The sequence below is a fragment of the Megalobrama amblycephala genome, linkage group LG17, assembly GCF_018812025.1.
Source record: "Megalobrama amblycephala isolate DHTTF-2021 linkage group LG17, ASM1881202v1, whole genome shotgun sequence".
Lineage (NCBI taxonomy): Eukaryota > Metazoa > Chordata > Actinopteri > Cypriniformes > Xenocyprididae > Megalobrama > Megalobrama amblycephala.
In genome coordinates, this window is record NC_063060.1 from 6,924,838 (window position 1) to 6,951,111 (window position 26,274).

The 26,274-nt window shown below is 36.5% G+C and overlaps 1 protein-coding gene across 3 annotated transcripts in view; it reads right to left on the reverse strand.

The window, feature by feature from the left end:
* Positions 1 to 26,274, reverse strand: part of hecw1b (HECT, C2 and WW domain containing E3 ubiquitin protein ligase 1b) — a 50,786-nt gene that overhangs the window by 14,275 nt on the left and 10,237 nt on the right. For 2 of the 3 annotated variants that reach the window (XM_048162280.1, XM_048162282.1), the window contains 15 exons: positions 25,573 to 25,903; positions 23,145 to 23,252; positions 20,660 to 20,754; positions 17,302 to 17,377; positions 15,718 to 15,887; positions 12,559 to 12,701; positions 12,335 to 12,435; positions 10,892 to 12,037; positions 10,643 to 10,744; positions 7,494 to 7,644; positions 6,666 to 6,778; positions 2,986 to 3,107; positions 2,245 to 2,430; positions 2,029 to 2,163; positions 1,832 to 1,937 (listed from right to left, as the gene is read on the reverse strand). In XM_048162280.1, coding sequence (XP_048018237.1) covers positions 1,832 to 1,937; positions 2,029 to 2,163; positions 2,245 to 2,430; positions 2,986 to 3,107; positions 6,666 to 6,778; positions 7,494 to 7,644; positions 10,643 to 10,744; positions 10,892 to 12,037; positions 12,335 to 12,435; positions 12,559 to 12,701; positions 15,718 to 15,887; positions 17,302 to 17,377; positions 20,660 to 20,754; positions 23,145 to 23,252; positions 25,573 to 25,903 — 3,085 coding nt within the window. The remainder of the gene's footprint in view (positions 1 to 1,831; positions 1,938 to 2,028; positions 2,164 to 2,244; positions 2,431 to 2,985; positions 3,108 to 6,665; positions 6,779 to 7,493; positions 7,645 to 10,642; positions 10,745 to 10,891; positions 12,038 to 12,334; positions 12,436 to 12,558; positions 12,702 to 15,717; positions 15,888 to 17,301; positions 17,378 to 20,659; positions 20,755 to 23,144; positions 23,253 to 25,572; positions 25,904 to 26,274) is intronic. The other variant, XM_048162281.1, reaches the window with a different exon arrangement.

Here is a 26,274-nt window from a genome sequence, read left to right on the forward strand (position 1 = left end):
AATTAGAAATCATTTGGCACTTTTTTTGGTGAACAATAAAACTAAAAGTGTAGTCTATCTTTCATCATTGCCATCACAAATGCACTGTTATTTGAGGAAACTGGTTGCCCTAAAAAAATAAGTAATGTTAACTTAATAATTTGAGTTCAGTTAACTTAAAAAGTTTTGTAATATTAATTACTTTGTAGTTATTACACCTAGTATATTTAAGTTCAATGTACTAAGCAAGATAACTTGCCACCAATCAAAATTCATCCATGCCTCCCATCATGCATTGCTGCATGAATAAATTATGAGCTTAATTGTCTTAGTAATTTTCTTTATTCTCACTATTTAAATTTTGCTGTTTTTCTGTGACTTTTTAGTAGCGTGTTTTCTAATGTTCAGAGTTGATCTGTTTATCAGAATATGTTGCTTGTCACCGTTGTTGAGATTGACAGGCTGATTCTTGATGTCTGTGTGTGCCTAATTTTTTTATTATTATTTTTTTTTTTAAGTGTATTGTAAAAGTTGATCTTCCGCTGTAGAATCACAGTGCTGCTGTAATCAATAATGTCAATCTAACTCAGAGATTGGGCTCTAAATGAGTTCAGTGATTCAGATCAAATAATGATTACGTGAAAACATAATCAACACCACCTGATCATCTTTTAACTTTGCTTGTCTGGTTGGTTTTAATGCAGTTAAAACTGCCCAAACAAAATCTAATATTAAAAAGTCAAGGGTCAAGAGTTCAACTAAAGCAAACCCTGACCTCGATGATGGTAACTTAAAAATTGTGATTTTCTCCTTTGGTAAAAAACTAAAAAGGTAAATGTTTGGAAAAAATGTCTGTAGAACAGCCAAAACAAATGTTCCAACTGCTCATCAACAGCTCCTTGAATTCACACACACCACGACAAAATGGCGTCATTACCTGCCGCAAACCAGTGTGTAGGAGGCGTGGTCAGGAGAAAAACTTGCATGCATTTAACTTACATTTATTAACACATTCAAATACACCCACAAATTAGTAGTATATACTTATATTTTATAAGTAATGCAACCAAACTTAAATATTTTAAGTATATTGTAATTATATTTTTAAGTAAATATAAAATTTGGGCTAAGAGTGTGCACACAATCACTACACTAAACTGATGGAGACAGACAATGATTAACCTAATTATTTCGTCACTACATAAACAAACATTTGCATAGATGGGTAACACAATCACAATTTGGAAATGTGTCCAGTTACATTTTCATAAAGCACCATGTTTGTAAAATTTAAAATGATTACATTTACAAAATGAGCCTGCATAGCAGAAATAATGAATAAAGTAATGGTCAGTGTTTAATACAATCGTTAATTGAAATAAAATAATTAATGAATTAAAACACATATATAACACAGTATTGTTCAATTTAGTGTTATACATATGTTATCATATTAATATGTTTTGTTCTAAAAACATGTCTGGTCTGAACTAGTTGATGCATGAAAACAACACCCTGATAAAGAGGTTGACTGTCTCAAAGTATTTTGAGTATTTTGAAAATACAAAAATACTCATCTTAAATGTATTTAAATACAAATTACATTTGATTTTTTCCAAAGGCTTTAAAATACAAAATACAAAATAGTATTTTGTATTTAAAATACGTATTTTAAATACATGTATCTGAAATACTGCCCATCCCTGTGTATTAGTAGTATACTTAGCATGAAATAAATTTATTTAAAATACATTTTACTATATTTTTCACTATGGTACATATATTTTTTCTTAAAGCTTTTTAACCCCTTTCAGAAAAAAAGCAATATCGTCCCACCCTAAGTGTAACTAACCTAATGGCACTGGCTCCTGCTGGCTTTGGTTTCGTATGGCTGCTACCAGGCTGTTTCCAGGCCTGGCTAACAAAGACACCCCTCGGGTGCGCGACACCTCCGATGCCTAGAAATGAATGAGGAAAAGAATTAATGAACTAATAAACATTGTAATATTACATAAAAGTAATTTCCTCTAGATTGCGAGTTTGTCGGACCTCTCCTGCGCTGTAGCTGCGTAATCTCTGCAGGTGCTGGCGGTGAGTCAGGTGGTTGGGCAGTCTGCCGTTTTGCAAGGGGATCCTGGGATCAATGAAGGTTGTGGCACGACTGTTGTGGTCTACGAAGAACGACTGCAGAGAAAAGTGGAGGACAAACAGTTGAAATAATGTCTTGACGGACAGTGATGTGATCTGTTAGGAACTGTGATGTACCTTCCCCTGTGGGTCCGTTTTGATCTCCCAGCCCCGCGGCAGCTCCAGCTGAGCATCAGCGAACCTATTCAAGAAGCTCACCAGGTCACGGTTGTGCTGGTAGCGCTCAAAGTTTCGAGCATCCCGCCTGATCTTCAGGACCATGTGTTTCAGACACGAGCTGTTGGTGAACATACGATACGCCCCCTATATAAAAATAGAGAAAGTTCATATAACATTAGCATAAACTTCTTAATTAAAACATACACTACCTTTTAAAAGTTTGGTGTTGGTAAGAGTTTTTAATGTTCTTGAAAGAAGCCTCTTTGCTCACCAGCGATGCATTTATTTGATCAAGTATCCAGTTAAAACGGTAATATTGTGAAATATTGTGAAATGTTTTCTATCTTAATATATTTTAAAATGTAATTTATTCCTGTGATGGCAAAGCTGAATTTTCAGAAATCATGCTGATTTGGTGCTCAAGAAACTGCTGTTGAAAACAGTTGTGTGGCAAAATATTTTTGTGGAAAATGTGATGTATTTATTAGAAATAGAAATCTTTTGTAACATTATAAATGTCTTTACTGTCACTTTTGATCAATATAATGCATCCTTGATTAATAAAAGTATTAATTTCCTTTAAAAGAATCTTACTGACCCCAAACTTTTGAACGGTAGTGTAACTTAAATAATCTAATCTATAGAGAAAAAAATAATGATTTAAAAAATAAATAAATGTGTAGTGTGGTGGAAACTCACATAATTTGCGTGAAGCACGGTGAAGAACTCTGGGTGAGTGATGAATTTGACTGCTGGACTCTGCAGCAGTAAAGTGATCTTCTGACAATGACCCGGAGAACATGGTGCGTCTCGCCTCAACTCTTAAATGAAAGAAAGTTCATTTAAAGGGACAGTTAACCCAAAATTAAAATCTTGCCTTTTGACCCAGCTCTCAAATCTCATTTATGCAAACTGCCACATTCACAAGATATGTGAGGTCTGTGCAGTTCCTTTTTATCGTCTTTCTATGTCTAGTGTGCTCTGCTTTTGGCTGCATGCAAACAAAGTCTCACATGCACCATAAACACACCAGATTTCAAAAGACAGAAGGCAAGTTTTCAAGTTACTAACGTCTTGATTTTCAGTCCTTGAAAGCCTGAAATGAAGACCTGATAGCATATATGCTACTTTTAAGATGCTTTTTGTGATTTTTAGAACTTCACAGATATTGGTTACTTTCTACATTTGTTACATGCAAATGAGCAAGCCCTGATGGAATCTGCAGGGTTTGTGTGGAAAATCTGCATAATTCTTTAAATGGATTTAAACATGATAAAATGTGTTAAATGGAGCTAAGAAAATGATCCTCTAATTGGTAGCTGGACGCATTATCAAATGGCCTGGAAAAGAGCATTCTGCATTGGATATTGTGCAAAATAACTTTTTTTTTGTAGAAAAAGACTAAAATAAACTGGTTGACATGAGGGTGAGCAAATTATTTTCACTTTTGGAGGTAACACTTGTTTCATACATACTTTGTGTGCAGTGTGTATGTATGCAGTGCTGAAGAAGCACAGGCTCGTTGTACTTTCACATTTTTTTCTTGGCATTGTGATTCTATGTACATAATACAGTAATATAATCTTCCATAGACATATTCACGTTTAAATCAATAAATATAAACATGTTATTCCATTTATGACTTCTATATAAATTTACATTATGTTGCTCAAGCAAAAATATGGTACTTCTAAGTTAACGTCACAATTTTTTAAAAATAAGACTCCCATGCCTTTTTTGCATTTAAATCTTCTCTAGTACATTCGAAACTGTTGCACCTATCAGATTAAAAAAATGTTAGAGAGAAAAGTACTGCACCATGGTACAACAGTATTACTCACGCTCTCAAGTGAGAAACTTGTAATCTAGAGCACAAATGGAAACAAACTCATTTAGAGGTCTTTAGAGTTGCAAGGAAAGACAGTATGTCCCGCTATAAAAAGGCTCTAAAAGTTTCCAAGGCCGAGCATCTCTGCAAACTCATAGAAAATAACCAAAACAATCCAAGGTTTTTATTTAGTACAGTGGCTAGATTAACAAATAAACAGACATCACCTAATCTGAATATTCCATCACAGTTCAGTAGTAATGACTTTATGAATTTCTTCACTGAGAAAATCGAAAGCATCAGAAATACAATTGTAAACGTACAACCTTTGACAGCATTTTATGATTCAGCCTCAATTATTGCCCTTCAAGAATTGCAAAGCACAACTACTTACAACTACTTTACATCTATAGGACATGAAGAGCAAAATAATCTTATCATTGCATCTAAACCAACATCATGTTTATTATATATTCAGTACCCACTAAATTACTGAAAGAGTTGTTACCTGTATAAGAAGAGCCTCTTCTCATTATTATTTACTCCTCTCTATCTAGACCTCTCATTAAGAAACCACAACTAGATCCAAATGAATTGGCAAATTAGGGTGAACTCACACTAGGCACGGTTGCCTTGAACCGAGCCCGAGCCCAACCGAACCGTGCTCAGGGACGGCTAAACAAGCGCCTAGTGTGAGTACACCCTTACAGACCCATTTCAAATCTTCCATTTAGGTATAAAATACCCCCTAATACATTGTGTCCACTCAACTCCTGCAAAAAAACTATATCTATAAAAAATTTCAGTCTGGATTCAGGCCCCATCATTGCACAGAAACTCACTTACTTCTAGCTTCTGATCAAGGCTGCAACTCAATACTAATTTTACTTGATCTTAGTGCTACATTTACTATACTATAGATCATGACATACTCTTAGATCGATTATAAAATTATACCGGTATTCAGGGACAGGCATTAGGGTTGTTTAGATCGTGCCTATGACTGTTGCCATTTTGTTTAATTAAACACGGAATTATCCAAGTTAACATCGGTAAATTATGGAGTGCCACAAGGGTCTGTTTTAGGCCCTCTGCTATTTTCAATGTACATGCTGCCTCTTGGTCATATTATTAGAAAACATGGAATTGCTTTCCACTGTTATGCCAATGATATTTTATCGCAACCAGATGAAATCTGTAAATTATCCAGAGTGTTAAACATAAAATATTGGATTTTCTTCTATTAAGTAATTTTCTTCTATTCAATTCGGATAAGACTGAGGTATTACTTATTGGACCAAAAACCTGTACACAGAATCACTTAGACTACAATTTGCATCAAGAGGGATGTACTGTTACTTCATCCTCGACAGTTAAAGACCTGGGTGTTATATTAGCAACTTGTCTTTCGATAATCATATTTCATATGTTACAAAAACATTCTTCTTCCACCTCAGAAACATTGCTAAGCAACGGAACATATTATCAGTTTCTGATGCAGAAAAGCTAGTTCATGCATTCATGACCTCTGGATTGGACTACTGTAATGCACTACTAGGCGACTGTCCTATATCCTCAATATACAAGCTACAGTTAGTCAAAACTGCAGCTGTAAAATTCAGTTCTTACCAGGTCAGAAAATCATATAATGATCATATCATGATCAAATAAAACACAATCTTATCTTCTCTCTACTGGTTACCTATATTAAGTTCCGTCTCGATTACAAAGTATTGCTACTGACCTACAGGGCGTGTATTTAACAGATCTTCTATGGCCCTACAATCCATCATGCTATTTAAGGTCACAAAACTCTTGGTAGTACCTTATATCTAAGTCTACTAAAGGGAGAGCATTTTCACTTTTTGGTTCCTAAACTCTGGAATAGCCTTCCTGACAATGTTCGGGGCTTAAACACACTCTCCCAGTTTAAATCTAGATTAAAGACACATCTCTTTAACCAAGCATTCACATAATGCACCTCATAACCTTGTCTCCAGTTATATCAGATGAAATGCACATGATTATCTTTTGCCTGAAATGTTATGAACAGCAGCTATGCTAATTTTTTCTATTTGGTTTTCGGTCTCTACCTCCGGATCCCCATCTCAAGGTAACTAGAGAGTACGCCAGCTCCATTTTGGATCCAGACTCTTATGAAGATTTCAGACAACCCAACACCTGTGAAGAGATGACGCCAACCCCTGCGAGGACTTCAAATGACGACAACTCTGAATCAACATGTACCACTGCCAAATTCTCTGCATACCGTAATCATTATGATCACAACTTGTAATAATTGCTTTAATAAATTCATTGTTTCTGCCTAAATGAATACATCATATTAGCTAACTGCATTATTTGTCTTAGAACTGTACATATTTTACATATAGACATTACTTTGACACAGTCACCTCTGATAACAAATTACTCTAAATAGTAAAGCTGTGTAAAGCTGTTTTGAAACAATATTAACTGAAAAAAAAATAAATGTGAAAAGTGCTATACAAATAAATGTGAACTGAAGTGAATAGAAAGTATATGACGTTACCAGTTGTTTGTGGAGGCGAGTCTGTTTCAGTGTTGGCTGTTCTCTCGTTGCGTGGGCTGCCTGACTCCTCGTCTCTCCTTTCTGTGGCCATCGTCCTCTGGATGGTCTGGTACCTGACGAGTGAACAAGAGTATTGTTGTTATTAGCCCCTAATATCAGTACAGTAGGACTCCCATTGTAAAGAATCCTTTAACTATTTCTACCCAAATGCCCTCACATATGCTTATGCTGCTTGATGGTACAGTAAAGCTTTGTGTGCTTTAAAAATAATCTAAATCTTACATCCACTGCTTGTGGACCATTAAATAAATAACCTTTAATTACATTCTAAGTGGAAACCTAACTTGAAACACACTTCTGCGAACCTTCTATATTTTTCTCCTGTAGGTGGCAAAAGAGTGCATGATTATAAGCCCATGTGAACATACTTGTTTTATAGAAAAATTGACTGTCCAGACAGGGTCTGTGCTTAAAGCAGCATTTGACCAAAGACAGTAAGATATTGAATCATTGGTTTTGAATTATGCAATCACTACAGAGGTTGCTGTAGATACTACTGTTATGTACCCATTTCTTTTACCTACAGCAACAGCATCCCTTTAGTGCTAAATATACCACTTGCAAATGTAGGCTGTTTACTGTTGCCAAGGAACAAGTTGGTGCATTCATAAAGTACAATGGCTCATTTATTCAGATCTGTGAGTCAGAACTAATGCAATACAACTGATCTGAATTGCAGATTTTTTGTAAAAGAAGTGTACAGTTATGGTTTACTCAGTAGACTGTTGTCATTAAAAAAAGTAACGGCTGATAAACAGTGTTGTTTACCTCCTGTTGAGCTGCTCCATCTGTTGGACGGAACCAGACCTGCGCAGGCCATCCGGCGTGGCTGCGGACGTGGGCCGTTGCCAAGTGGTGGTCCGGTTAATGTGATCCACGTAGAAAACACGACCGTGACTGTCGATACGGGCTTCCCAGTCTGAGCATGCCAAACAAAACACAAAAACACATTTAACGCCCAAGCCGATATTCTGGTCTGCCAGGCAAAAATATTTACAGGTTTAGTTCACCCAAAAATGAAATTTATGTCATTAAGTACTCAGCCTCATGTCGTTTCAAACCCTTAAGACCTTTGTTCATCTTTGTAACACAAATGAAGATCTTGTTGTTGAATTCTGAGAGTTTTTTTTTATTTTTATCCCCCATAGAAGGCAACTTAAGTACCACATTCAAGGTCCAGAAGGGTAGTAAAGACAACATTAAAATAGTCCACGTGACTACAGCTGGCTCAGTATTGGCCAACCCTGTTCACATAAGCTGCAAGTGATACTGACATAGAAGCTGGCCAATACTGAGCCAGCGTTCTGACGTAGAACCTGGAAGCGCTGCAACGTAAATAACGTAGGAGAATGACAAGGGAGAGAAGACATTGTTGAATAAAGTTATTTTTGCGCACAAAAAGTATTCTTGTCGCTTCATAACATTAAAGGCATAGTTCACCAAAAATGAAAATTTGATGTTTATCTGCTTACCCCCAGGGCATCCAAGATGTAGGTGACTTTGTTTCTTCAGTAGAACACAAATGATGATTTTTAACTCCAACTGTTGCAGTCTGTCAGTTGTATAATGCATTGCAATGGGAACTTTGTCTATAAGAGTAAAAAAAAAACATGTACAGACAAATCCAAATTAAACCCTGTGGCTCATGATGATACACTGATGTCCTAAGACACGAAACGATCGGTTTGTGCGAGAAACCGAACAGTATTTATATCATTTTTTACCTCTAAAACACTCTGACATCAAAAGTGATGTCTCGCAGTCATTGAATCAAAGCGCGAGAGATCACTTCCGTCATCAGAACATGTTTTATGACCTCACCAACCGGATGTGGAGGGCAGTTGGACATAGTGGTGTTTTAGAGGTAAAAAATAATATAAATACTGTTCAGTTTCTCGCACAAACCGATCGTTTCGTGTCTTAGGACATCAACGTGTCGTCACGAGCCGCAGGGTTTAATTTGGATTTGTCTGTACATGTTTTTTTTACTCTTATAGACAAAGTTCCCATTGACATGCATTATTTGACTGACAGACAGCAACGGTTGGAGTTAAAAATCATCATTTGTGTTCTACTGAAGAAACAAAGTCACCTACATCTTGGATGCCCTGGGGGTAAGCAGATAAAAATATAATTTTCATTTTTGGGTGAACTATCCCTTTAAGGTTGAATCGCTGTAGTCACGTGGACTATTTTAAAGAGGTTTTAAATACTTTTCTGGACCATGAATGTGGTAATTGCGTTGCTTTCTATGGGGGATGAAAAACCTCTCACATTTCATCAAAAATATCGTAATTTGTGTTTTGGAACGACATGAAGGTGAGTAATTAATGACAGAAATTTCATTTTGGGGTGAACTAACCCTTTAAGTATTTAATATAAGGTTGACTGCTTAAAAAAATACAAGTGCACATTTTCAATTAGTACATTATTTAGTGACTTCATTATTTAGAACATTTCAAAAATTCCCTCAATGTAGGATGTTTCAGATTGACTCATTTTGTGGTACACTACACAAACACGCGCCCCAGCATTATGAAAATGAAGTGACAGACAGAAGCTGTCTTTGAAATGATGTCTTTGAAAGCAAACTTTCTTGAGGGGGTTACGCATTATAGGTAATCAGTGTTGAAATCTCACAGTGTCGGTTAGTGAGAGTGAGAATGAAAATTCTCATGTTTGTGTATTTGCGTCCAAGTGGTTGTATTTTGACTCCCTACAGCTTTGAAGTGCAATGAAGGGAGGTACACCAGAAGAAAGTGATTCATTTGGATGGATTTTACAATTTTGATTTGATGCAATATTTTGCAACTTTAACAACTGAACTTTCATCTTAACTTCCATCCAATTTCCAATTTAAAAGGCAACAAAATGTATAAAAAATAATTCTGCAAATAAATAAAACATGGGTTAATGTCTTGCTATGTAAGTTTTTGTGAGGTAACATTTTGCTCATATAGTATTTGATGTTTCGTAATAGATACAGGACCTCATATTATACATTTATATATTTTTTATGTTTTTGTAAAAAGTCTATTATGTTTACCAAGACTGCATATATTTTGTGAAAAATACAGTAGAAGCAGTAATGTTGTGAAATATCATTACACTTCAAAATAACAGTCTTTAGTTCAGTCTTTAGTGTCACATGTTCTTTCAGGAATCATTCTAATATGCTGATTTGCTGCTCAAGAAACATTTCTTCTTATTATCAATGTTTAAAACAGTTGTGCTGCTTAATATTTTTGTGGAAACTGTTGAATGAATCTATTGATAAACAAAGTAAAAAAAAAAAAAACAGCATTTATTTGAAATAGAAATCCTTTGTAACTCAGTGCTGTCAAACGATTAATCACGATTAATCGCATCCAAAATAAAAGTTTGCATTTACATAATATATGTGTGTGTACTGTGTATATTAGGCACGTGACGGTATCAGATTTTCATGTTGTGATAATTGCTGAAGCTTTTATCACGGTATACGGTATTATGAAATAAGTTGCAAAAAAGACTTGTCATACCATAACAGGTTTAAGAATTATTTTTCTTGTAACAAAAAGAACTCTGAACATTTAAATACAATAACACAATACACAAAAAAATCTAAAGTAAAATGTTTCAAACAGATTAATGTGCAAAAGAATTATAAAGAACAACAGGTAATACTTTACAATAAGGTCTCATTATTTAACGTTAGTTAATGCATTAACTAAGATTAAGAATGTTTTGTTACAGAAGGTATTATTTTTGTTAATACCTAACAACATCTAACAATGATCAAAACTGATATATATATATATATATATATATATATATATATATATTATTATTATTTTGATACCTATATATAATCTTTAGGCAATTTACCTGTAGCAAATTGAAAACATTACAGTGCATGATGAGACAGCAGAACTTACTCGGGGGCAACGGCTCGTCTATGGTGGGATAGTGATGTGGGTCGGGCCGTAGTGCTGGAAGCTGGCTCACTGCAGGATGGTTACAAGGCAAAGGACATTCTCCTAAACATACCACAAACACAATCCAGGGCATTCTTCATAGATACTTTAGAGTATCAGCTAAAGGGAAAACCTAGATCTTATTAAAATAATAATAATAAAAAAAAAAACACATGATCTATGCATGAAAACCCATAGAAGTCTACTCACTCCTGCTGCTTGGACCAGCTACTGGTGACTCTCCATTACCCATAATGCCATGTGGGCTCTGGACGTGACTGTCCGGCGCCTCCTCCCACTGGCAGCTTCCATCCCCCGGCTCCCGGCCCTTAGCGCCTTGTCCCATCTCTGCCTCCAATCCCAGAATGCCATTCACCCTGTCCATCTCATCCTCATCATCCTGCGATGAGAACACAGTGCTCTCCGACCTACGTGCGCTGTCTAGAGACGGCGCCCGCACAGGGCCCGACGCCCTATGTGCCATATGACTGCAGCAGGGCACCGGGCTCAAATCGCATTCGCTTTCCCCTGGTGACCTTTGAACTCCGGTTTGGCCCTCAGCCCCGAGCGGCTGCCCCTCTCCATCGAGCATCTGAATGAGGTCGGACAGGCGCTCGTGCGAGCGGCTGCGGGGCAGCGTCCTGCGAGGGCCGTTGGGTGTTAAAGCGTGAGGCTCAAGTGTCGCGCCCTCTTCTTCCTCCTCCTCTTCCTCCTCTACGCCCTGAGGCCGGTTGGGCTCAGGCCCAGCCGCATCTTCTGGTTGAGTTTGGGTGGACGGCAGGCTGTGCAGCAGGTGGTGGATTCGAATGTAATGGGAGCGTGGCGTCTCGGGTTCGCCACAGGCCGAAGCGATGACCGTCTCCAGCTCAGACACGGGTAGAGAGCAGGGCCGCGGCTTCCGTCTCGGTGTGGTTCTGATCCTCAGCGAACAGCCTTCCTCTAGATCCACCTCTGGTTCCTCCATAACCGGCTGCGGGTCCACCTCCTCTTCGGCTCCAGCAGGAGCTCCAGAAGAGTCTGCAGGCTCTTCGGCAAAGGCACTATCATTTTCTGCCTCTTCTTGGACTGTCTCTTCTGCTTCCACGCTGGTCTCACCTTGCTCCATTTGTTCGTGGCTCTCGGCGGCTGCCTCATGCTGTTCTGCCTCTAAAGGCTCTTCCTCTGTGGCATCTTCCTCAGCTGCACAGCTTTGCCCAGATTCAACGTCCATGGGCATCTCTACAGAAGCCGTATCTCCATCTAAGGGCAACTCTGGGGCCCCCTGGTCTAAGCTCATGGTGTCTTCTGCTTGAGGTTGGACTTGAGCTTCTGCTGCTGCCACTGGCTGCTCTGTACTAAGGGACATGTCTTCATCATCTGTGGAGAGGACAGAAATCTGTGACCTACGTGCACAATGTGGTACAACGTATACATGACAATACCGTTTAGTAAAGATGCACAATATACTGGCAAACATTTGAGTTTTTAATGTTATCATGAGTGGTTTGATTAGACCAGTATTAGAAGCCAATAATATGATGGCTTATTATAATTAACTACACTAATGCTCAAATGTTTAGGGTCAACAATGAATACTTTTATTCAGGAAGGAGAATGTATTCTAGAGATGAACATGTTATGGTTAATAAAAGGTAGAATATAAACTGGATTTACCTGGGTGGATGGAGGAGGTAATCTCAAACCTGAACTGAAGCTGGCCACTGACATGCTCTGTTGGAAGCCTCCGACCCAGAGTGTAACTGACCACTCGATCACTATTAAAAAAAAAACACAAGCAAGCACCTTGCAATTCAATAGCATAACAAATCAAAACTTCAAAAATTCCACAAAGTTTCTCTTTCAGTTTAGTTTAGGTTTGATTATCTTTGAGTACATACCCGATAGCATGCTTCTCCAGTAATCTTTGCACTGGCATGGACAACTTGCCCAAGAAACGCTTTATGATGGGTCGGCTTTTGGCAAACTTATCCTTCACCTCAATCTCCAACACATCCGTGGGCAGAGAAACAAAATTAAAGCGCTACGAGAAGGAAATACAAAGACACAGAGGAAGAGATTGCAATCATTTCAAGTAGAACCTAATATGAAAAATAAACTTGTTGGTAACGAGCAACTGCTCAATTTACAAAGTAAAATGTATGCAATGTGAGAAGTCGTTCTTCATCATACGGTAGACAGATGTTGCTGGTGTAAAAGACACTGTTCAGGAAACTGTCTTTATTTTCAAAAGTAAAAAAAACAAAACAAACAGATAAAATGGTTGTAAAAGCCACTCAAGTATTTATACAGTATGTGTTAATATTTGGCATGGAGCTCGGCTGTGCTGTGCACAGTGCCAACATCAATGATTTTAAACAATATGACTTGTATGGGCAGTTGATGCACAGCATGTCTATTGACATTAATGTTTTTTTTTTTTCAACAGGTTTATTTAAAGGGGTCCTTGATTATGATTTCACTTTTTTAACTTTAGTTAGTGTGTAATGTTGAACACTGTTACTGAAAATCCTCATTTTGGCTGCGTGAGATTCTCCTGCTTTGTTGTTGTTGAGCAACTGAAGCACAAGCTGTTAAAGCGCCGCCCTCTTTTGGAAAGCATCCGGGCAGCAGCTCATTTGCATTCAATGGGACACACACAAAAACGGTGTGTTTTTGCTCACACCCAAATAGGGGCAAATTTGACAAGCTATAATAAATGATTAGTAGGGTATATTGAGCTGAAACTTCACAGACACATTCTGGGGACACCAGAGACTTGCATTACATCTTGTGAAAAGGCGCATAATAGGTCCCCTTTAATTTAACCTATAATAATTAAGGACTGAAGTTAAGCTATTATGATCACCTATAAAAGATACAGCACCAACCAAAAGATATTTCTTCAAATACTGATAGTAAGGCAACAAACCCGCTCTCTGTCATTCATTCCCCATATCTTGACCTATTGCAATCCTCCGCTGTAAGGTGATCTCCTCTACTCATCACGAATCTAATAAGAGCACTTAGCGGAAGACAATATCATCCAGAAGCAACCACTCTACAACATGAAAACAATCCCATCAAATGCAGGTGATCTCATCTCATCTGCACCAAAAAGATGTAGTGATGGGAATCGTAAGGAATTTAACGATTCTGATTCTCAATCCATTTAACAATTATGGTTATATGGTTAAGGTTTCTTAAAGGTGCCCTAGAATTAAAAATTAAATTTATATTGGCATAGTTAAATAACAAGAGTTCATTACAAGGAAATGACATACAGTGAGTCTCAAACTCCATTGTTTCCTCCTTCTTATATAAATCTCATTTGTTTAAAAGACCTCCGAAGAACAGGCGAATCTCAACATAACACCGACTGTTACGTAACAGTCGGGATGTACGCCCCCAATATTTGTATATGCCAGCTCATGTTCAAGGCATTACACAAGGGCAGCCAGTATTAATGTCTGGATCTGTGCACATCAGACTAGGTAAGCAAACAAGAACAACAGTGAAAAATAGCAGATGGAGCAATAATAACTGATAACATGATATTTTTAGTGATATTTGTAAATTGTCTTTCTAAATGTTTCGTTAGCATGTTGCTAATGTACTGTTAAATGTGGTTAAAGTTACCATTGTTTCTTACTGTATTCACGGAGACAAGAGCCGTCGCTATTTTCATTTTTAAACACTTGCAGTCTGTATAATGCACAAACAACTTCATTCTTTATAAATCTCTCCAAAAGTGTGTAATGTTAGCTTTAGCCACGGAGCACTATCAAATTCATTCAGAATCAAATGTAAACATCCAAATAAATACAATACTCACATAATCCGACGCATGCATGCAGTATGCATGACGAACACTTTGTAAAGATCCATTTTGAGGGTTATATTAGCTGTGTGAACTTTGTTTATGCACTGTTTAAGGCAAGCGCGAGCTCCGGGGCCAGAGAGCGCGAGCATTTAAAGGGGCCGCAGGATGAATCGGCGCATTTCTAATTTTGCCCCAAAGTAGGCAGTTAAAAAATTAATTAAAAAAAAATCTATGGGGTATTTTGAGCTGAAACTTCACAGACAAATTCAGGGGACACCTTAGACTTATATTACATCTTGTAAAAAAACGTTCGATGGCACCTTTAAATACTTTTGATAAAGCATCAAATAATTAATCCTAATTATATATCTACTACCATTCAAAAAGTTTGGATAAAATAAATGAATACTTTTATTCAGCAAGGATGTATTAAAATAATCAAAAGTGACAGTAAAGACATTTACAATGTCACAAAAGGTTTCTATTTAAAAAAAATGCTGTTCTTGAACTTTTTATTTCCACCAATATATTGTTCAGCACAACTGTTTTTAACTGATAATAATCAGAAATATTTCTTGAGCAGAAAATCAGCATAATAGAATGATTTCTGATGGATCATGTGACACTGAAAAGTGGAGTAGTGATGCTGAAAGCAGTTATTTTAAATTGTAATAATATTTTACAATATTACAGTTTTCATTGTATTTTGAACAAATAAAGCAGCCGTGGTGAGCAGAAGAGACTTCTTCTAAAAACAAACTTTTGAAAGGTAGTTTATATTGTATATTATATATATTAGTACCATTTATTAAACAAAACTGTGTATCTATATGGTCTCTAACTGGGTCTGTTAGTAAGTAAGCCATTTTAGACCAACGATTTTGTCTGCGACTCAAATCAAACAGTTCCCTTTTTTTTTTATATAAATAGAACTAGTTCTTAAACCCCAGCCCTACAACATGTTGTCAAATGAAAATAGAAAAAGATTCAAAAATCCTGTCCGTCAGTGAGCAGGACAGTGTGCCGTGTTTGATATTCTCCAGTGACGCATAAGTTTATTTGCAGAAAGAAGGATTTACATGACAAATTCCATGTGGACTCTGTACAAAGCACATAAGGACAGCGTTGGGTTAAACATCTGTGAATAAATAACAGTGGGACCAGATATTGTTTTATAAGGATTTATATATGAGCGTGTTTAATCTAGTGTGTGTATGCGCTTATTTGTTTCCCATACCTCCCTCTGCCAAACGGGATTAATGGTATTGCAGACAATGCCTGATCTCTTCTCTTGGCCGTGGTGAGGCAGGGCAGGGAAGATGCTATGCTTGCCAGGGTGGATGGCGATCTTCAGGTAGGGGTCGGGGTTGAAGAACATGCCTTTCTTTAGCCCGGTGGCCTGGAAGTCTGACCACAACATAAAGACAGAGGGATGAATTAGAAGTCAAGTCGCCTTTATTTTTTTTTTATAGTACTTCATACAATAGGAATTGTTTCAAAGCAGCTTTACAGTGATAAACAAGAAAATAACCAAATTAATGATGCAAACTTCAAATAAGAGACCGATTCGAATTCTATTGGTTCTGCTGGAAACAAGTTCAATTCAATAATGTTGTTAGTCAGTTCAATGTTGATTCAATTCAGTTCAATAATAGTTGATGTTGCAAACTTAATAATTTTTTAATATATATATTCTTTTTGATTCAACTATAAAGCCGAAGACAACAGTGTAATTATTCAGCTCAATTCAGTTCAAATTTTGTTCTCCATGCAGTCAAATCAATAATATTGCTGGATATTAAGTGTCTTTTTAGACAAGAACAGAACAGGCCGAATATAACTGCATTAAAAGAAACAGAAAGACACAAACCAGCATATAAAAGTAGAGAATTGAGCAGAATACAATACAACAACATGGCAACAACAGGCATTTTTGAGAACAGAAAGAAAATACAAGAGAAAACAGAACAAAATAGCATATAACAGAGTAAAATAAAACAGAAAAGAAAATAGAACAAAATAAAACAAAACAGTACAGAACAAAATAGACAAAACAGAATAGAATAAAACATAACAGAACAGAGCAGAGCAAAAAATGTAACAGAAAGAACACACTAGGGATGCACAATATATCGGCCACCATATCAATAAGCCAATATATGTTTATTTTTAATGTTATCGTTATCGGCCTGGAAATAAAATTTAACTGATATATTAAAGCCGATAAATAATGGATTATTTCCTTCAGCTGAGACACTTCAGATGTGCACTGTTCACCATGATGGTTTTGAATTGCTTGAAATATGATTGAAATCACTTCAACATGTGCAACATGTGCAGCGCAAGTCTGTCATTTAGGTTACATAAAATTATAATGAGAACATTATAATTGTGTGCTTGGGACATGGCTTTCAATTGTGAAACTTATGTTTTTGTAAACAGGCTCTCAAACATAAATGTGGATTTAGATTTATCAGCCAATATATCAATAGAATTGAATAGAATAGAATGGAGCATACTTATTTATCATTACGTGACCAGGGCCAAATTTGCATCTTAAATTCTTTTAAATTGCTCAACAAAGATGAACACTGGTTTCCAAGAAGTACCTTGCGGAAGTTGTTTTTTTGTTTTGTTTTTTTTTCTAAGTAACGAAACAAGTAATTGTGGTAAACATGTTCCTATAGTTGTTTACAGGAGACTGCAAGCACTGGATCAATAATGGAACCCCCTGGATACACTAAATATAGAAGCCCCATAAATATTGATAAAGATTAATGATCAACTGTCTGGTCATGCCAGTTTTTATGGAAACACACACCTGACAGAGAGAAGCTGATGAGTCTTCTTCTGCCTTGACTCTGAGGTACATCATCTGTGGCAACTGGCTTAAAAACCTGATAGCAGAAAATTCAGTGTAAAATATGTTAGATTTCATTGTAAACAGCTACACAGTTTTTGCACAATATCAGCAGCAATATCACAACCAAAATTACATCAGAACAGTTTTTCCTGCAAATCATTCACAGCATCATAGCATTAAAAATTGTAATTTTATTCCTCATTGCAAAAAAAAGAAAAAGAAAAAAAAAAAAAGGTTAAAAAATGTGCCACAGTAATTAAAGAGTTTCTTTTGTATAACTTTTGTCTTTTGACTTGACTCCTTCAGGTCAGACGTTACCATTCTCACATTGCACTTCAAGCTTTGCATTACACAGCAATTCTTAATAATGCAACCAGCCAATAGCTGTGTTGATTTTGAATTATGTTGAAATATGTTCTTCACACATTCATTTGCCTGAAAAATGTCGCAAGCTGAAGGAAAAAAAAATTGTTTTGAAAAAACTGTTCTGACGCAAATTTTGATCATGATACTGCTGCGGATATTACGCAAAAGCTGTGTAGCCATTTCCATTGAAATCTGACATTGGGTCTGATAGAAACTGAAAGGCAGAGAGAAAGATAAGTCTTTATTACTCTGAAATACAATGAATGATCAAAAATATAAAATGTTTAAAGTGCCCCTAATACGCTTTTTTGGATATTACCATGTGTAATATAGCTGTTCGTAAATGTACAACCCGAATTCCAAAAAGTTGGGACGTTTTTTAAATTTGAATAAAATGAAAACTAATAGACATTCAAATTTCATGAGCCAATATTTTATTCACAATAGGACATAGATAACATATGCCGACAGCTTAATGTTTAAACAGAGAAATTATACAATTTCATGCACAAAATGAGCTCATTTCAAATTTGATGCCTGCTACAACTCTCAAAATAGTTGGGACGGGGTCATGTTTACCATGGTGTAGCATGGTGGTCTCCTCTTCTTTTCAAAACAGTTTGAAGACGTCTGGGCATCGAGGTTATGAGTTTATGGACTTTTGGTGTTGGAATTTGGTCCTATTCTTACCTGATATAGGTCTCCAGCTTCTGAAGAGTTCATAGTCATCTTTGATGTATTTTTTGTTTAATGATGCACTAAATGTTCTCTATAGGTAAAAGATCTGGACTGCAGGCAGGCCAATTCAGCACCGGACTTTGATGAAGCCATGCAGTTGTAATAGCTGCAGTATGTGGTTTTGCATTGTCCTGCTGAAATAAAAAAAGGCCTTCCCTGAAATAGACGTTGTCTGGACGGGAGCATATGTTGCTCTAAAACCTTTATACACCTTTCAGAATTCATAGTGCCTTCCAAAACATGCAAGCTGCCCATACCATATGCACTTATGTACCCCCATACCATTAGAGATGCTGGCTTTTGAACTTAACGCTGATAACATGCTGGAAGGTCTCCCTCCTCTGTAGCCCGGAGGACACGGTGTCCGTGATTTCCAACAAGAATGTCAAATTTGGACTCCTCTGACACTTTTGAACACTTTTGAACACTTTTCCACTTTGAAACAGTCCATTTTAAATGAGCCTTGGCCCACAGGACACAACGGCGCTTATGGACCATGTTCACATATGGCTTCCTTTTTGCATCTTAGAATTTTAGTTGGCATCTGCAGATGGCACGGTGGATTGTGTTTAGCGACAGTGGTTTCTGGAAGTATTCCTGGGCCCATTTAGTAATGTCTTCTGCCATCTGAGGGATTACACCACAGAGATTTCACCGGTTTCTCTGAATCTTTTGATGTTATGCACTGTAGATGATAAGATTTGCAAAGCCTTTGCAATTTGATGTTGAGGAACATTGTGTTTAAAGTATTCCACAATCTTTTTACACACTCTTTTACAGATTGCCCATCTTTACTTCTGAGACACTCTGCAATATCGCATTCATTATCAAAGGCGATTCATCTGCGATAATGAACGCGATATTGCGTCGCTTGTAGGTGATCTACGGTTCTGTCTATTAAATGCCGCTCCATTTGAAAGCAGGTGATGGCGATTTAGCGGCAATCAGGGAACCGGCTTTACTGACGAAATGCGCATGACAATCGCATGCGATATATCGCCCAGCCCTATCTAAGACATCCCTTTCATAGCTAATCATGTTACAGACCTGATATCAATTAACTTAATTAGTTGATAGATGTTCTCCCAGCTTAATCTTTACAAAATTTCCTGCTTTTTCAGCCATTTATTGCCCCCGTGCCAACTTTTTTGAGACCTGTAGCGGGCATCAAATTTGAAATGAGCTCATTTAGTAGATGAAATTGTAAAATTTCTCCGTTCAAACATTTGTTATGTTATCTATGTTCTATTGTGAATAAAATATTGGCTCATGTGATTTGAAAGTCTTTTATTTTTACTTTTCAGGTTGTAAAATATAAACTCAAATTATAAAGTGAGAATTGCATGATATAAAGTCAGAATTACCAATTGTGAGGGGGAAAAAAACTGACTTTTTTCTCAGAATTGCGAGATATAAACTCGCAATTGCATGTTATAAAGTAAAAATTGTGAGATATAAACAATTCTGAGAAAAAAAAGTCAGAATTGCGAGTTTATATCGCAATTCTGACTTTATAACTCGCAACTGCAAGTTTAAATCTGCAATTGCAAAAAGAAAAGTCAGAATTGTAAGATAAAAAGTCCTGAGTACCTTTTTTCATTTTTAAAATGTAAGTGTTTTTGACCTTGGATGTATGTAAACCTATTGTAGGAGACCTCCAAAACAAAATTAAGAACCTAAAATAGCATAATAGGGGCACTTAAATGAAAATGAATGATATAATGTCAACCTAAGTGTGGGGAAGACTAATTTTCTGTGGAGATGATAAAAATGTGCTCCTTTCACATGTGGAAATAAAATGTTAAGGTGAAAAACATATCAATTTTGTCCTGAAAATGGCACACTTTACCTTTAAGAAACAAAAAGAGAGTTTGGTTCACTCTGTGGCTATGGAGGTAGGCCTTTATTAAGCCCTCGAATGATAACCTGAGATTATCTGTAACGTTAATCTTCTGAGAAACAGATGGCACAGACTATTCTGCTCTTGAAAACTCTTGATGAAATGTGACGCAATATAAAACAGCTGCATTCTCCTCACATCTGTAATATCATGCAATAGAATTGCTGCAGAGATGCACACATCATGAGGTCACATGATTAGTCCGTTTCTCATGAGGGCTCAATAAAAGGCATGATGTCTGGACATTTAAACCATGACAAAAAAAATAAAAAAATCTAAAATCTAAAAATCTTTCTTGTTTCATTCGCTCACCGGTGCAGAGGGGTTCTTCACAGTCACACATGGTGTGGTGGCCCGAAGGGCTCCGCTCACTCCATGATAATATTTAAAACAGATCTTAGTTTCCACTGAAAAAGAGCAAAGCACAGAAAACGTCAAAGGTCACAGCGAGAAACTTTTTGCAGATTTTACATATTTACATTTTCTTTTTCTTCCAGATATGCTTATCTCATCTTGTTCAGAGGAGCCAAAAAAGGATGCCTAGAAGGTGTCTAAATCATTTCCACCCAGAAAATTATAAATTATAAATGATGTCACCAACTAGAAATAGCAAGTAGCCAATCCTACATTGTCTGTGTATTGGTCGCTTATTTTTTTTCAGGCCCCCAACCATCATTTGGTTGCGAAGGAAGTGTCTGGAAATATTCGTCACTGGTTTCGTTCATAACAAAAATAGCTGAATGTCAGGGTTTTTTTTTTTTTTTTAAAGGGCCCTTAAATATATCCCACCCCAACTTCCTCTTTCTAGAGCAAACACATCACCGCAGGAAAGAAAATGTTGTTATAAACAAAATCTGGTTTGCTATTTGCCAAATAATGGCTAGAATTTATATTTTAATATTAATAATATTAAAAATAATATAAAATTGAACATTACTTTTAATATATTTTAAGTTATAGGACATAAAAAATTCTTAAATATGGCATTTGACCTGGTTAGAAACACCATGAACAAATAAATGATATTTCTCATTAAGTTTAGATCTTGAGGACCTTAACAGGGCCTTAACAGGATTTATGATGCAAACGGAATCACGGAATCCAGCCATCAAAACATGGAATGTCACAGAAATTTTGGATTAATTACTAAACAATAGGGCTGTACAATTAAAGTGTAAAAACAAACAAACAAACAAAAAACATGTATTTCTTTTCAATTTGATTACATTTTAAAAGATTGATTAGATTTTTAACATTTTATGACTTCAATGTTTAGACATGCTTTTAAAATTAAAATTTTAAAGTGATCTATTAAAACTCTGAATCCAAAAATATTAAAACAGAAAATAGAATATGAATAAAAATGTTTGTTTTTTTTAGTTTGTGCAGTGTCTTTATTAACACTGTAGCTAGCAACACATAACAGAAATCTAGTAATAAAATCTATTCAACATGCACTGTGATACTTGAGCATAGCACAAGAAAGAGGTATAGAATTTTGCAGACATGATCTAATAAGTCATGGTGCTCTAGTAGGCGATGAGTTTGAGTCTGTATGTAGGCACGCTTTCTCTCTAGTAAAAAATCCATATCAGTAAAAGAGCCAAAAACAAATAGGAAAAAAGAAACAGCATATAAGCCATATGTAGGGCCCTATAAAATCCGTTTTATATTTTCCCAAATTCTGTTTTATTTTTTTCCAAACTCCATTTTAATGGTTAAATTAAATTTTAGTAATCAAAAAGCATGTCTAATTAATTGAAATCATGAAAGGTATACAATTTAACAACAATTTATTAGTTTAAAATAGGGCCCTATGAAATATGTTTTTCCCCTGAAATTCCATTTCATTTTTTATCAAATTCTGTTTTCTGTTTTAATGGTTTAATTAAAATTTCTATTTTAATGGAAATTCCATTCAAATGGATTCCATTAAAATTCCATTCCATTTTAATGGTTTAATTAAAATTTAATAATCAAAAAAGCATGTCTAATTAACTGAATTCATAAAAACATTATAATTATTATTTTTATTTTTTCCAGACATTCTGTATTGAGTATTTACATTTTTCTGGCAATCAAATGAAGACATGAAACATTACATTAATTTATCTTTTAATCATATGAAATTAAACAAACTTTTTTGTCAAACGAAGCGTTACACAACAGAGATTTACTTTTAAAATTAAAACATGGAAGAAAAATTTAATTTTGATTATTCCTTAAAATAAAGTTTTAATAATAATAATTTATTATTATTTTTATTATTATTATTAGTGTTAGTATTGTTAATACATTTAGACGTAGCTAAATTTTACTGTACAATATATTTCTGTCACAATTTCTTCAAGTTAAACCGAACTATTATTTTGACGGGTTGCAGTTAAGACCGTTGAGTGTCTGTGCGTTTAAGATATGATGATAGTTTCTCTCAGATGAAATGGTAAAATGCTCATGAAGTGACTCTCAGAGCTCTGGAGATGAAGTTCATGTCCTCATATAGTGAGGTGGCATAGGCTGAAATCACCACGAGCGTCACGCATGACATTGAGTTCTATGAAATGAGAGTGTCACACCTGAATGAATTTCTCGTCACGCTTCTTGACTTGAAACATCTTTGAACAAATTGTTAGTATGGAAGTGGTTTGTCTTGGTGCATTTGTTACCATAGCAGCCATGCAAAAATGTTAGCCACAAAAAAATCTTAAGCAGCTCCAACAGCATCCTGTGTATGGGAAATAAGTGTCTATAATGCTGCATCATTTAATTTGCATTGTACGGTTAAAACTGCACATACGTTCTACGAAGTAGGAGTTGGCCTCGATCTTCCAGACGATCTGACCTTTGTGGGAGCCGTTCACACCTCTGTTTTTGTAGTCCAGAAAGTTCTCTGACAGAACCTCATCTTAAGAGAGAGAAAGAGTAAAGAAAAGCCTCTTATCTTATTCTTCACATGTAATGGCATACAGATAATTGCATCTTTTGATTATTCATTCATGATAGTTCTAAAAGATGAGAAAGCTTTAAAACTCACTCTTTAAGGTTCAAATTAAAGCCAAAAGTCATTAACAGCCTTTAGAGGCCATCTGAGAACCTTTATAACACCAGAGACACGTGTCAAAACTATATATATTATTTTGCTCTCATTAGAATTCAGAGTTGTCTACGCCGGAAACGTGAGGCCTACTGTAGGTGGACAGACTGTTTCTTTTTTTTTGCTGTGCTGCAGACCTACTCCAGCCATTTTATTGTCTACCTGAAATAAAATGATATTTCAAAAATACCACAATCACACAAATATCATGTTTTTACAATAAAAAAAATCAGCCTGTATGGAAGTCCATTTCAACTTCAGAGAAAAAAATCATATCGGCAATTTCAAGATAAAAGTGTAAAGGTACACTATGTAAGCTCTAGTGGTTAATAAACAAAACTGCGTGCGTCTTGTGGAAGAACACTGTAGCTCTGTTTATGTATATGATGAGTCACGTGGGTACTGGGATACTCCGCAGCAGTTGGCGTCCTGTTCGGTCTACAATAATCCAAATATAACACTTATTATAGGTGATTCATGATAAGACAAAAACACGGTTTAGAAGATGAATTCATGATGTACTCGCTCATTATATACATTTTGAAAACAAAAAGGTTACATAGTGCGCCTTTAACATGAGAAATAGACACACTGTGAGATATAAAGATGCAATTGCAAGAAATAAAGCTGCAATTATCAGGAAATAAAGTCAAACTGTGAGTTCAAAAGTTGCAGATATGAGAAACAATGTAGCAAATTATGAGAAATAAAGTCGTTTCACTTTACTGAGGTGGAAATGGGCTTCAAAAGCTTGTGATGTTTCTGGCCTTTTAAATTTAATTATTTTTGTTTCTAACCAGATGTATATGCAGTAGAAAACCATTTATGTACTGGTGCTCTAAAAACCCAGAAATCAAACACTGTTTTGAAGAATCTAAAACTTAACATCAACAATACACTGTCAATACACTGTCTGTTAATTTGATCAAAAGTGACAGTAAAAAGTAGCCATGATGGAGGCATCTGATGACCAAACTATATTGGAGTTCACAAATGGAAAAAATCAAGTGAGCCTGGAGTGTTTTGTGTTCACAGTGCACGTTTTTAGCAAACTGTACCATTAGCTGAAAGCGAGCCATACTAAAGACCACCTCCCGAAATGGTCTTGGTTCGGTTTGCTTTAAAAGGGTCTAAGATTGTTCGGAATGTTTACATATGGGCTGAAAATCCAGAACATCAAGAACATATTCAGTGAAAAAATGTTCTTAAGGACATTGTGGTGCTGCAAAGAACCACAAAAGTTTTAAAATATTTTTAAAATATTCATTAAATCTAAGACTATTATGCAAAATTCACTTTTATAAGGTCTTTGAACACTTATGTGTGTAAACAACCAGCCTATAATGGTAAAAAAATCACCCACTCCATTTTTATAATCCCCATAAATAATAAACAGTCTCTCCAAACGAGCGGTTCCAGATTCCAGAAGCCCCGCCCATGACTGATGATGACCTGCCCTATTAGCATAGATACCGCTCTGAGAGAACCACAGCATTCTGCCATTTCTGTTTACTTGCTGTAGCAGCTGGAGATATACAATGTCTGCACCAAAAAGCATTACAAATGTTCCACTGTCGGCGCTTATAGCCTAGTGGTTAGTGTGCCGATATATGGCGCAAATGCATTCACAGTGACCCGAGTTTGATTCCCGTCTCGAGGTCCTTTGCTGATCCTGCCCCCATCTCTCCACCCAATGCTTTCCTGTCAGCTCTCTACTGTCCTCTCCGAATAAAGGCACAAAAAGCCCATAAATATAACTTAAAAAAAAAAAAAACTACATAAATTTATCCACTAACCATTCAGAAACGTCCAGTTTCATTCTAAAAGCTGTAACTTCTTCCTGAGTCTCTCCATCAGTGTCGACTCCGGTTTGAACAATGTAAGGCTGAACACCGTTACTGACAATCCTCATTTTGGCTGCATGAGATTCTCCAGCTTTGTTGCGTGTTTTTGCTCACACCCAAATAGGGGCAAATTTGACAAGCTATAATAAATGATCTGTGGGGTATTTTGAGCTGAAATTTCACAGACACATTCTGGGGAAACCAGAGACTTATATATTGTGAAAAAAGGCATCCCATTTAACATTCAACCTGCAGCATAAAACACGACCAAACGAAAATACGCTTACCAATGAGGTACATGCCAATCCAGTCACCCGCGTCCACTTCCTCCTTGATGTCCCAGCTGAGGGTGATGTCCTGCGTCTGACCGATGGTGTAGCTGGAGGTACTGACGGTGAGGGTGGAGCGGCAGTGGGAGGTCACGAGGTCGGTGTCGCTGGTGGAACGCAGCACGGCCGCAGCCAGCTCCTCAGGAACGCCATTCTGGAAGTCCACATTGGGAAACTGCTCGGGGTTGAAACTGTGCCGAATCGGGTCCTTACATCGCCGCCTGCCCTGAGATACACGAGATGGAGAGGCCATAGCTGCAAGCCCGAGAAACCTGTTCTGGTACAAGTTCTGAGGAAAAATCAAGAGGGAAGAGTAAAACAGGATGTATCCCACCATTGCCATACACAAATGCATATATGGTGTGTGAAGTGTATTGTTGATGCAAGAAATCAAAGAACAATTATGTTCTGGAGGGTTTAGACGCTGCGCTAAATACAGACTTTTTATGGTCAGCTCAGAAAAGACAAAACCGCTGGGAGCGAGGCAGGTCAGGACATGTTTGAGGGGGAGAACAGCGGCTGAGACACTAAATGTCACCAACAGGGGACTGAAAAGATCATTCTATAGAGGAAGATATCTACTTCAGCAGGCAAAGAGCATATGCATTGAGAGATTCTTCTCAAAGAGCAAAGACTGTGTGTATTGAACATCTAGTAAAT